The sequence below is a fragment of the Manacus candei genome, unplaced genomic scaffold, assembly GCF_025592945.1.
Source record: "Manacus candei isolate 608988 ecotype Guabito, Panama unplaced genomic scaffold, ASM2559294v1 h1tg000082l, whole genome shotgun sequence".
Lineage (NCBI taxonomy): Eukaryota > Metazoa > Chordata > Aves > Passeriformes > Pipridae > Manacus > Manacus candei.
This window is the reverse complement of record NW_026138130.1, coordinates 4,628,231-4,640,278: the sequence shown is the minus strand read 5'-3', so window position 1 is coordinate 4,640,278 and position 12,048 is coordinate 4,628,231. Positions and strand designations below refer to the sequence as shown.

Genomic DNA, 12,048 nt, shown 5'->3' with positions numbered 1-12,048 from the left:
CTGACCAACCGCGAGCCGAGCCCCGCGCCCGCCGGCCAATGGGCTGAGGCAGCGCGCGACGGGGCGGGGCCAGCGGCGGCGCGCGCGAGGCTGTGCGGCGCGGCCCGGCCCGGCCCGGCCCCGGGCGCGCCCCCGCGGCCGCTCCGCCCGCGCCCCGCGGGCACCGGACGCCTCGGCGGGGAGCGCGCAGTAAGTGCCGGCCCTGGCGGGCGCTGCCGCCCCGGCGCGGGGGCACCTCCGCGGGCGGGGAGGGGCGGGCTGGGCCGGGCCGGGCCGCGGGGGCGTCCGGCCGCGCCGCCCCGTCCCGTCCCTCGGGCGCAGCGGGGCCGCCGCGGCCTCTCGGCCTCGCCTGAGCCCCGGCGGGGCGGCGGCACCGGCACCGCGCGAGGAGCTGGCGGCGAGCCCCGGGCTGAGCCGGCACCGCCCGGGCAGCGGGAAGGGCCGCGGGACCCGTTATCCGCCTGGGAACTCCTTCCCGGGATGGGGAAGGAGCGACTGCCCGCGGGGATGGAGCCCCCGGGGTGGCACTGCCCGCACAGGGACAGGGACGGGCGGGCGCTGCTGCTCCAGTGTCAGTGCGGGGTCAGAGAGCGGTGACATTGCTGGGGAGGGTCCCCGCGCCGGGCCCGGGGAGGGATGGGAGTGTGGCCCCTGTCCCACAGCCGGGGGCGACAGCGGAGGAGCCCCGGGACAGCGGGAACACGGGTCGGGGCTCCCCCCTGTCCTGCAAGCCTGGTCAGCGCTGGGGCAGAGGGAGGGGAACCCAAAAGTTCACGCACGGGGAAGCCACATCCCGTTGCCAACAGCAACCCAACGCCGCTTGCACTGCAGAATTACTAGAGCCACTTCATCGTGGTGAAGTAACGCAGGAAAAATGCTAGTTAATCTTTGCCTTCTTCACCCAGCGACACCGTGACCCATCTTCATCCCTGTGACACAAACCTCTATTCCTGTCACACCCGAAATGACAGGGCAGCACAGAGAGACTAAAACCAAGACTCAGAAGAGCCTCAAGCTAGTGCCCGAAACAGTGTTCTGCATCTCAGACGTGTTGGCCGCCGCAGCACCCACCAGAGATCAGTTTGGAAATGCTGGCTTAGGAGAGAAACAAATGCCTTCTCCTTACTCCCAGACCCAGCAGAGAGCTCAGCACAGAGCAGCCCTGGCTGTGTGAGGAGCTCTGCTGGTGCAGGCAATGGATCAGTGCCAGCTCGCAGCAGCTGAGGATCTGGTTGCTCTTCTATTTGTGCATGGACTGTGCTAAATCCTGCCAGTGATAGGTAGTATCTGTCCCTGGCCCTAAAGCCCTCAGAGACTTGGAGTGTGCCCAGCCTGTAAATCAAACTTCCAGCACTCCAGTGGCAATGGGGAAAGGAAGGTGGTGGGAAAGATCATCCACCCCCAGCTCTGCTGCGTGAGCCCTGGGCCATCCTGGCACTCAGCCTCCCTATCTGGCCCTCTGCAACCTGGACCACAAGGGGGCTTGGGAACAGAAATATCCCCACCTGGACCTGGACCTGGTTGTCTAAGCTAAGTCAGAAAACTTCCATACAGAACTGCTTCTAGAACTCGGTCTGTGGGCTGGGGAATCATCAGCATGAACAGGACCCCGGGAGTGTGAACGAGAGCCCCTGTTCTCACTAGACCAGATTTTCAGCTGGCTCATTTTAACCTAGCCTAACTTCTTTGGATTTCCAAAACTGACACTTCCTTGAACTGAAAGCCTAACTCATTTTGTTTCTAAAGTTCAGGAGCTGTTCATGATTTAGAGCAAAAGCTCCCTGCAAAGCCCTTGGGCCTGCTTCACTCCTTTCACTTTTTCAATTTTTTATTTCCTTGGCAGCGGCTTTTTCAAAAATAGGTATTATCATCATGGAGACTTTCCCTGAATAGCACAGATTGATGGATTCTGTCTGAGCAGCTGCTTGATCTGCTCAATAGTTCCTTCCCTTTCCCTGCTGGGCTGTAGGTGCTGCTGCTGCTGCTGTGGTGACACTGATTTCAAACTTGCCACCTTTGTGCCCCAGTGTCCACTGCAGCTGAGCTCTGCTGTGGTCAGTGATGGCTGGGGATGTCCAGGTGGTTTAAAGCAGGTGCCCATGGTCTGGTGGTCAGTGAAGGACACAGTCCCTTTCAGCTGCAATGAACTCGTGACTCAGCACGACCTTAGGAGGGACCAGACCAGAACTGCTGTTACTCACCTTTCTCTAGAAACTCTTGGGAGTTTGACAGCTCCCACAGTCTCCCAGGCACTTCAAAATCCCCCTTTGCTTCACAGAGTTGTTCTCAGGGACCTGTGAGACAAACCCTGCATGTGTGGTGAGACATTTACCTGCTCGGGGAGATGCAGGACGAGTCAAGGTGGCTGCTCCAGCTGCTGACTGACCACAGGGCAGCCTGGTGCTGCTTTCCTGGTGTGATTCCTCTGCTTCAGCACTTAGTGACAGATGTTAATCACGCTGTGAAATGCAGTTGTGGGCAGCAGTAAAGCATCACAGTATGGGAACTGCACAGTAACCTTGCCTGGAATAGAGCAGAGTGGAGCAGAACAATGGCTCATTTCTCTTTGCAGGCACATCTTTTTCTGTTCAGAGCTCATTAACCCCTCTGTCCCAGCTGCATTCCAGCCCAGACATGTAATGTCTGCTAAACTGCAGAGAAGTTACCAGAGAACTGCTACAGTACTTCCTGGGGTCAGCTCTGCTCCAGAGTTAGCTGCATTTTCATGGAAGCACCTCCATGAAGCATAATGTTATATACAGTGGTTTTATAAACAAAGTGTGCAAATACTTTCCACAGGCTCATCCCACAGCATTTTGCAACTCCTGATCATCTGCACAATAGAAGCCTGAAGCAATTAAAGCCTTTTATGCTCTCAGCATGAATAGATCTATCAAATTTCACAACTCCAATCCAAAATTGGACTAACTTTAAAATTAATACTGATAATTACCAGAGCATGACTAAGCTTGAGTGGGTTCTTTCCTGGGGGATTTGAGAAAAACTCAGTGTCTTTAGTAGCATGGGGGACCAGTGCAACCCACAGTTTCCAGAGCACATGGGATGTCACCAGTGACTAGCACAACAAGGAGCTCCTACTTTGGATTCAATAAAAAGCATCCTGAGATATGGATGCCTCACAGCTGAGTGTCATTTTATTGGATATGTTCCCACTGATATGTGTAACTTTACAAAAATTTCCAAGAGAAGAAGCAGGAAAATGCTGTGTCTCCTGGGGCAGATAGAGACCACCTGGTTCAGCCTGGGCCAGACCAAAGACAGGGGTTCTGAAGTTGTCCCCACATGGATCTGCCAAGTGCCTGCAAGGAGGCAGAGCTGAGCAGTGAGGGGAGAGTTATTGCTGACTTAAGTGAATCAAGCTTTGGGGGCTCTCAGCACCCCTGAAAAATCTTTTCCTTATTTTGAGTTGACATTCAGAAACTGTCCTGGTGATTTGGGGAACTGTGGAAAAGACTCTGCCCATCTCCAAGAGCTCTGCACTGTTCATCTGTTCTCTTTCTCTCCTAGGCAGAATCCAGTGTGGTTCCTATGAAGGAAACCCATCAGTGGTGATGCTCCAGGACAGCTCTCACATGAGGGTCCTCCATAGGAAGGGCAGCTCTGCACTCTGATGGGTGAGGACACCAGCTGGGCGACAGGAGCTCCCAAGAGCGGGCAGGATGAGTTACAGCTCACCCTCTGTGCACGACTCGTATCACAGCACCCCCACCACAGCCAGGCCAGACCCAGGGACAGCTCTGGATGTGACTGTGCCAGAAACAGCCACCATAAGCCCTGAGACTACCAGCTTCAACAGCACCAAAATCCCAGATGTGGCCAGCACTGGAGCCGGCATGAGCACGATGCTGCTGTCCTTTGGGATCATTACTGTGATTGGGTTGGCTGTAGCTATGGTAAGAGAGCCCAGCTAAATAATCCTCTGTCTCTTGAGGGTGGAGGGTGGCAAGGGGTTCTGGGACTGATTTGGGTTGAATAATTTATTTGTTTTCTACTAAAGACTCACCCAGAACTTCTAAGTATTGATAGTTCCTGAGATCCCTTTCTTTTTAAAGCCTTTATCCAGTGCTCCAGTATTTCTGCAGGTCCTGAAGTCTCCAAACAGGATGCCCAGCAGGCCTAGAAGAAGCCTTATGTAGTTATTTGTTTTTCATAGCAATAGGAAGTTCAATTAAAAGAACACAAAGCAGATATTCTGTTCTGACTTGTTACCTGAAACAGTTGCATTGATTTAAACCTTGTCAACACTGGGGACCTGCAAGAGAGTTCATCCAAATTAACTTTTACAGCAGACTGTTGAAACCATGTTGATCTCCCCTGTGGACATGGGGTAATTGTTTCTGAATTGAAGTGGCCTGAATCCATCCTAGTGAGACTCACTCTGGACTGCACGTCCCAGGCTGTGCTTGCTGGGTATCCGTCCTCGAGGGTTTGCTGTGTCACTAACCTTGCCATTAATGCTGTGAGCAGCAGCTTTCAGAAACCACAGTTTCGGGCCCAAAACAGGCAGTTCAAATGCTGTAGTTGTTCTTCTGATGTATAACCAGATCGTTTCCCTGCCAACAGAGAAGAGGAGGGAGCAGCAAGCTCCCATTCCTCGTACGAGGAAGGGCTTCACTAACACAACCAGCAGAGGAGCCTACTGCAAAATTTCATTGCAGGCCCCGGGAGGAGTTTTTCCAAAAGCCCCTAAGAAAACCTGGAAACGGTCCTAAGTTCCCAAGAGCAACCTCCAGCGTCCGTAGTTCTCAGCACAAGGCTGTGGAGGCCCAAAGCCTCCCTTCCTTCCCAGCGCAGCCGCTCGTTCCGGCTGACCGAGGCAAGTCCCTGAGCATGCCCTCTTTGCTTCTTCCCTTTCTGCTGGGGAGGGGGTAGCAGCACTTCTACAGATGAAAACCACAAAGGGAAGCTTTTCCATCCACTCTTAAACTGCAGCATAGGTCCTGCAGCCACAGCAATGTGCTGAGCTACACCTAATAATACACCTAATACTCTTACTCCTACTAACACACCTAATAACAGGCCACTCGAGCACTTAGTGCCACACATGATGTGCTGCCAAGTTCACACTGATCCACATGGAATTTCATTTCCAGTTGTCACTTCTCCCTTCCCCCTGCTTTGGTGCACAGTGACACCAACCTTCTCCACCTCCCTTCTGTGTGCCCTGTGCCCAAAATTTCTCGGCTGCTCCCCATCCTGCCAGGACTGTTGTAATGGTGATTCTCTTTCTCCTTCAGGTTCTGTATATCAGGAAGAGGAAGAGGTAAGTAATGTCTGTTGTTGGCTGAAGGGAACTCAGTGCTTCAAAATCCAGAATGAGCTGGGAAGGACACAGGGAAATGGGGAGGGCATAAATGAGGGCTGTCTGAGAGCAAGGCTGCAGGGATCAGCTGTGTGGGACAGGCAGGGACACTGCACTCCTGGCACTGGCCCATCCTCTGACACAAGAGCTTCCAATACTCCTCTGCAGCTTTGGAAGGAAAATAAGGTTGAGCAGGAGGAGGTTGGAGATCCTGCAGACTCTTCACTCCTCATCTGTGAGATGCACCAAAACAGAGGAAAGAGTTATGGGTGTATAAAGGAGCTGAGAACTCTGTCATGAAAGGTGTGAATCTCAGGTTTCTGCCATTTCCAGATCCCTGTTTTCCAACAGCCCAGACAGTGACAGCAGCTGGCAGCAGCACAGTGCAGAGATGCAGCTCTCTAGCCCAAGACTTAGTATCTTAATTTCCTTGCTAAGCTCCTAGCTGAAAATAAAGAAGAGAGCAGCATGCAGGAAGATACATGATTTGTTTCTTCTGTCTCTGACAGCAGGACCAGTGAAGATCCATTGGCTGTGGTACCTCCTCCCTACCTGATTCCTTGGGGCAGGCCTGGCCTGGCCACAGAATTTCAAGAATAGCTGCTGCCCACTGTAAAATTTCCAAGCCTGACCCTGCAGCCCAGGCCTGGATACTGCCACAGGAGCAGCTAATGCTTGGCCTGTGAAAGTAGCACTGCTGGAGATAATGGTTGCGCTGGCAAACCCATCTAGAAGCAGGGAAAGAATGTGTCATCCTCACACTTGCCAAAATAGATATTTGTGGTGACACTGCCAGTAACTGCTTGTGTGTTTCCCTCTGCCACCCCCCAAAACTCGGCTACAGCCTGAGGCAGGGCTCAGTGCTTTCCCAGGACCATGCCCACCATCCATCATCCATCTCTGAGCTGCCCAGTACTTAGGGAGACTCCTTGGGGTAACACTTCATAGCTCTGTCTCTTGGAGCAATGATACAAGAGCAGGAACAGTCTGTCTGCAGGCATCAGCCTCCTGTGAGAATCTCCCTCTTTCCTGTTCTCTATTCATTGTTTGTTATTTTCTATTTATTTTTATGTACTTCAGCCCTGGAGTTAAAGTACTGGTAGGTCACTGGAGCAAGAAGTGGCCTGCTGCTGGCAGACAGTGTGACATGGCAGGACAGGCTGTTGTGGGCACAGGGATGGGGGGAGCAGTCACAAGATGCCCAGCCAGTATGTTCCACTGGCTCTTTTGTGCTTGATCTTTTAAGGTCTGTGGGAACTTAAATCCCTGTCTGATTCCTCTGTGTGTAATGCCTGCCAACATTGATTAGTGATGGCAATTAATCCCTGTAACTGCACTCTGGGTGTCTTCCACTCCTGCCCACTGCATGTAGTAGGTTCTTCTCCTCATCCCTGCAGGACAGGACACAGCCCTTACACAGCAGGAGCCACAGGAGCAGAATCCCTGTGCAGCAGGACAAACAGCCTGGAGAAAGCCTCAGCAGTGGGGTGGGGAAGGCAGCCTGAGCATCTGTTCTTCTCAACCAACCCTCTTCCCTCCCCTCCCATGGGCAGGTTGGAGAAGCTACGGCACCAGCTGATGCCCATGTACAACTTTGATCCCACTGAGGAACAGGATGAACTGGAGCAGGAGCTGTTGGAACATGGGCGAGATGCAGCATCTTCCCAGGCATCGCAGAGCAAGGTAGGAAAGACCAGTGAACCTCTTACTGCAGCCACAGGTACCTGCACTGCTTTTCTTACAGACAGGGGGGGCTTGTAAAGTAAGACCTCAGGAGGACTTCCTCACCTCTGCCAGCCCTGGGGACTTGAGCATTTTGGAGTGCTTAGGATGGACTGAGGAGTCAGGCAACTAGGACAAAGTGTCTGGGGAGACAAAGTGCTGGTTCTACTTAAGTAGGAGAGAGAAAAGGGGCAACTTGAGTAATTAAGGATGAGTTTACTACAGTTCACCACCCAGGGCACCATAAGGGAGCAGTAGGATGAATGTAGTTTTCTAAGAGACAGGGCTTCAGTGCCCACAAAGCACGAAGGCTCCTTTGCCCTTGCCCTGAAAAGCAAGTAATTTCCACCCAATTCCAAGCTATCCCCACTTTGCCTAAGGATTCAAGTGTGGAACAAGGCCTTGCTGAGGGAAAGAGCTAACTGTGCTGGAAGCCCTAAGAACACAGAGAGCCTGCACTGCTGGGGCACAGCACAGCTGGGCTTGTCTGCACTTCCAGGCCAGCCCTGCTGGGCACAGAGCACAAAAGGGAGCAGGGTTTTCTATTTGAGTTTGGGGTTAGAGAAGAAGCAGCTTTGACCCCTTCTGAGTGCTCCAAGGTGTGCAGTGTGCTGAGAAATTACCAGGCCCTCAGAGACCATTGACTTATTACATCTGTGAGTTAGAAAGAGCTTGACACTTTGGCCCATAATTTTTGACTAACGGCCCAGTTGGGTCTTTGACAAGAGAATATCTCCTTCCCAGTGTAGCAGGAGGTAGGAGAAATAGGGAAGAAGGGCTACTCACCATCATTTGAAGCCAGTTTCACAGTGTTCTGTGTCCTCTGCGACCTCCACCACACAAAAAGCCTTTCTGAGAGAGCCAGCAGGGATGGTTGGAACAGGTACATCTCAGCCAGTGATACAGCCTCTCCTTTCTTGAATGCCTCACCAGTTGCTCTGTGCTGCCCATGTCTTCCCCTGTTTTCCTGTCTAGGAGCAGGAATTCTCCCAAACAATTCTCAGTCTTTACACCTTCAGATAATCTGTAGCAAGCTTGGTGTGGGCAGAAAGGGAAAGAAGAGATACTAAATAGAAACGTAATTATAAAATATTTCCCTTGACCTTACCCAGCCTGCTGAAAAGCACAAAGGAGATGTGTGTGTTTGAATATAAAAGATAGTCAACCTATAGAATATGCTGGTTTGGGAAAGCAAGAAATGTGTTGTATAAAAGCAAAAGATCTTGTCCTTAGAGTAGCACATACTGGGAAAACATCAGATCCCTCTATTAGTCCACACAGGGGACTTCCCTGCAGGTAGTAGAGGGGGCAAATTATAAGGGCAGAAGTAACCTTAGTACAGCAAAAGCAGATCCTTCCTATATAGAGACTGGCCAGCAGGACACCTCAGATCCCTCCAGAGCTTGCTAACGCAGATACCTGTGCTTGGAAAGTAAAAGAGTTTAAAGGCTTAACATAATAAGAGAGGGAGAGTCTAAAACAACAGCCCGAGTTCAGGCAGTGGCATGCTTCCAGGCCTCCTTGATGTCTCAAGTCCTTTCATGCTGCCTTGTATACATAAATAGGGAGACCCAGTAATCCAATGATGTGGGGATTTTCACCTGGCATGGATGTGCTGCCTTACTCCCCAGCCTGTTGTATTTTCGTGTCACAGCCTCACTAATGCCGTGTTAGCCAGGCAGCCCCGCTGGGGGGGATGAACCCGGGTCCAGCAGTGCAGCCCGTGCCGAGGCCGGGCAGTGCCCAGGCAGGGCAGCCGTGCTGGCTCTCACCCTCTCCTGCCCCCGCAGGTGCTGCTGGCCGGCCAGGGAGCCGTGCAGAGACCCAGCCGCCTCGTGTTCACCGACGTGGCCAACGCCATCCACGCGTGACAGCACCTGCCCCGCCGGGCCCGCCGAGGACGAGGCAGCAGAGCAGTGACTTCCCGCCCGCACGGCCGAGCCGCTGAGCCCCGCTGGGCACCCCGGGGGGTTGTGTTAGCAGTGGGCACGGGCCCTGCCACCCCTCTGGGAAGCAAACCCTTCGTGAGGGCAGTGGTGATTTTTTGGTGCTCCTGTTTCTGGGCTGGCGCTGGCTGATTCCACCTGCCAGGCTTTGTGCTTCGGAACGGCGCCTGCTTTGTGTAGCTTACCCTGTCAGAGCACACGTGGGGGCTCTCTGGGCCAGGGAAGGAGGAGAGGTGCACGTTTCAGACACCTTCCCCCTTGGCTTTGTGTCACCAGGCCCCAAGGGAAGCGATGAATGAGCCTCTCTGTGCAGTGACCACAGCTCTGGCAGGTCCTGGGAGTGGTGGTGGGGGTGACTGGTGGCAAAACCCCTTTGAGCAAGGAGAGCTGAGTGGTAACTGGGGCATACCAGGGAACACACACACCAGGGGTTTATCCCTGCTGTTGTGTGTGGGCTGCTGATAAAGGAGCACCCAGGGTGCTGTTGAAGCGTAGGGAATTCGCTAGCTTTAAAAAGTGAAACAGAGAACATTTGGCCGATTACATCTTAACTGAGGAAGTGGCTGAATATCCCAAATCAGGGCTATTGTACAGGAAGAGTGGAATTCATACAGCCAGAGGCAGGGGCTGTCAGGGTCTGGCTGTGTGACTCTGTGCTGCTGAACTAGGAATAACAGTGCTTGGGCCACAAAGAGGAGTTGAGTTGGGGTTCCAATATCTCGTATCCCCTCCTGCTTTGGCTCAGGGAAGTTTCTACAGGGCAGAGTGTTATCCAGAAGAAAAGATTAAGCTTTGAAATATTTTCTTTTAAATAAAGGAAAACATGTGTTGGCTCAAACATTACAACAGCTCCATAGCTGCCTCCAGAGGTGACTAACAGCTGGTTTGTACTTCCTTACCTGCCAGGATCTGCAGTCAGAGCCTTCTCTTCTTCCCACTGAAGGGAACACAGAGCTTTGTGTTAGCCTCTGCTCATGTCACCTGCTAAGAACAGGTAGGTGGGACTAGACGGGTAAGCCAGGAGTTTCCCTTAGCCCTGAAGCATCTCTCTGCCTGTGCATCCTTCAGGGCTGCAGGAGGAAGAGAGTGCAAAGGGGTCTCTGGCCACCTTGGCACGTGGCAGTGCAGTGTGGGGTCTGTCCTCTGCTGGTGGGCACCAGCCCCAAGGGCTGCAGACCAGCACAGCAGTGCCCAGCACCAGTGCCCAGCCCCACCCTGAGCCCTCCTGATCTTTTTCTGGTACGTGCATTTGTCAATCAGATCATATTCCATCCACAGTCAAAGCAGAATCAGGGCAAGCCAAAATTTGAATGCAGATCCAAAGCTTTATACAAGGGGATGTTTCAGAATGGCAATTCAGGTATCGTGTGCTTTGCTGCAAGTCTGGACCTGCCAGTTAGTTTTCGTTCTCCCAAATATTTTTTTTCCTTCCCCACTGTGATTGTTTTTTCCATATTCATCAAATGCAGGCTCTTTCCTGGGCGTGTGCCACTGACCCCTGCAGGGCACAGCTCCTTACCAGCCCTCCCTCCTTCACTGACACAGCTGCCCTCATGGCAGCTTTGCAGGGCTAAGTTGCTTCAACTTTTCACTATCCTGCTGTCTTTGGAAAAACTAGGGAGTTCTGGGAGTACATTAGGACTGGGAGCGTAGAAAACAGCTCATCCTTCAAAGCCAGGAGACCTGGCAGGAGGCATTCCTGGGCTGCTGTTGGAAGGAAGGTGCCTGGGTACAAATACTCAGTTTAATCGAGATTAGCCCTTGGAATTTGAGCACTGTCTGTGGGTCTTCCCAGAGGTCATGACCAGCTGAGAAACAAGCATATACACACACACACACACACACACACACACACACACTTACCTTCTCCAGGTGCTCTCTGGGAGTGGACAGCCCCAGTTCTGCAGCAGGACAGGGATGCAGAGGGCAGCAAGGGTGCACGGCCATCCTAAATCACAGTGCTTCTCCCAGAAATCTTAGGATCAGAACTTAATTGGTTGTTTTAAACTCAATAAAAGGCAAGTGTAAACTGAGCTGTTTCCTCAGTCCCACAGCCCACATAGTGCTCCTCCCCCAGCTCCGTGTGCTGCCCTGGGAGCTGCCCAGCAGTGCATGTGCCAGCCCAGGTGCAAAGACTGCACCCTGTTCCGTGCTAATACCGAGATAAACCTTGTACAACAAACACACCTGCAGAGGAATTCTCTCCAGACATTCTTCCTGTGATGGTAGGCTTTGTGTCCTGTGATGACTGCCCTTAGATTAAAGTACAGATAATAAGGCTAAAAGAATATTACGGGTATGTGCTGGGCTTGTACTGGAGTATTCTTTTAGTTCCATAGCACCTCCTCACAGTTCTTGGGAGTTCATGTATAATTTAGCAGAAGCATTATGATGTAATTTAATTCAAGAGTTTCTGTGTTTTAAGCATTGAAATATAATTAAGCTATTTACATGAAAATCTGGCGTGATTGTCTTTTTTTCCCCCCACATCATTTGCATTTTCTGCAGAAAACTGCTGGAGTGGATCCTCAGTATCTGTTGGTAATTTGTGTGCAGTGAATTCCCCTGCTCTTTCAAAAACTGAATCAAGTGTGAAAAGCATGGAAGGGGAAGCTGTGCAGGGGTCAGGGTTTAGTGTCCTACAGCACAGAAACTCAGACCTCTTCAGGAAGGTTTGGTGGAGAAGGGGGAAGAGCAGGAGCTTCCAGTTGAGCCAGTCCTGGGCTCAAAGAGTACAAAAAGATAAATTCCAACTTGTCTGTTTGCCATATTACCCATTACCCAGCTGAACTCCTGCACAAACTAGGGGTTCATCAGCACTGGGGTGAGCAGGGCTGGCAGCAGGGGGAGCTCCATGATGGCACTGTGATGATGGCACCAAAACACAACTGTCGGTGTGTTTTGGGTTTGCTGCTGCCTCACCTTCTGGCCAGCAGCCCCCAGGCTGGGCACTAGTTAGCAGAGCTGTCAGATGAACTGAAGAGGCAACAGAATTAATTGTATGAAGAGCTAAATACCTGTATAGCTCACAGAACAATGTGGGGGGGAAATGGACTT

At 52.2% G+C, this 12,048-nt stretch overlaps 1 protein-coding gene across 3 annotated transcripts; it reads left to right on the top strand.

The window, feature by feature from the left end:
• The first annotated feature begins 75 nt into the window (after positions 1-75).
• CUNH3orf18 (chromosome unknown C3orf18 homolog) lies at positions 76-11,449 on the top strand. 3 transcript variants are annotated; one of them, XM_051811490.1, is made up of 6 exons: positions 125-189; positions 906-1,861; positions 3,529-3,914; positions 5,259-5,284; positions 6,877-7,006; positions 8,836-11,449. In XM_051811490.1, exons 3-6 carry the CDS (start codon positions 3,681-3,683, stop codon positions 8,914-8,916), a joined length of 471 nt encoding a protein of 156 aa, XP_051667450.1. In that variant the 5' UTR covers positions 125-189; positions 906-1,861; positions 3,529-3,680; the 3' UTR covers positions 8,917-11,449. The 3 variants fall into 3 exon arrangements, with proteins under 3 accessions (XP_051667448.1, XP_051667450.1, XP_051667451.1); XM_051811488.1 differs by lacking the exon at positions 906-1,861 and having other exon boundaries at positions 76-189; XM_051811491.1 differs by lacking the exons at positions 125-189; positions 906-1,861 and adding an exon at positions 1,876-2,319.
• Positions 11,450-12,048: the final 599 nt, after the last annotated feature.

Coding starts and splice junctions, on each gene's coding strand:
- CUNH3orf18 (XM_051811488.1), top strand. CDS start 3,681: ATGAGTTACAGCTCACCCTCTGTGCACGACTCGTATCACAGCACCCCC. Junction 3,915..5,258: donor TTGGGTTGGCTGTAGCTATG/GTAAGAGAGCCC, acceptor TTTCTCCTTCAG/GTTCTGTATATCAGGAAGAG. Junction 7,007..8,835: donor CCCAGGCATCGCAGAGCAAG/GTAGGAAAGACC, acceptor CTGCCCCCGCAG/GTGCTGCTGGCCGGCCAGGG.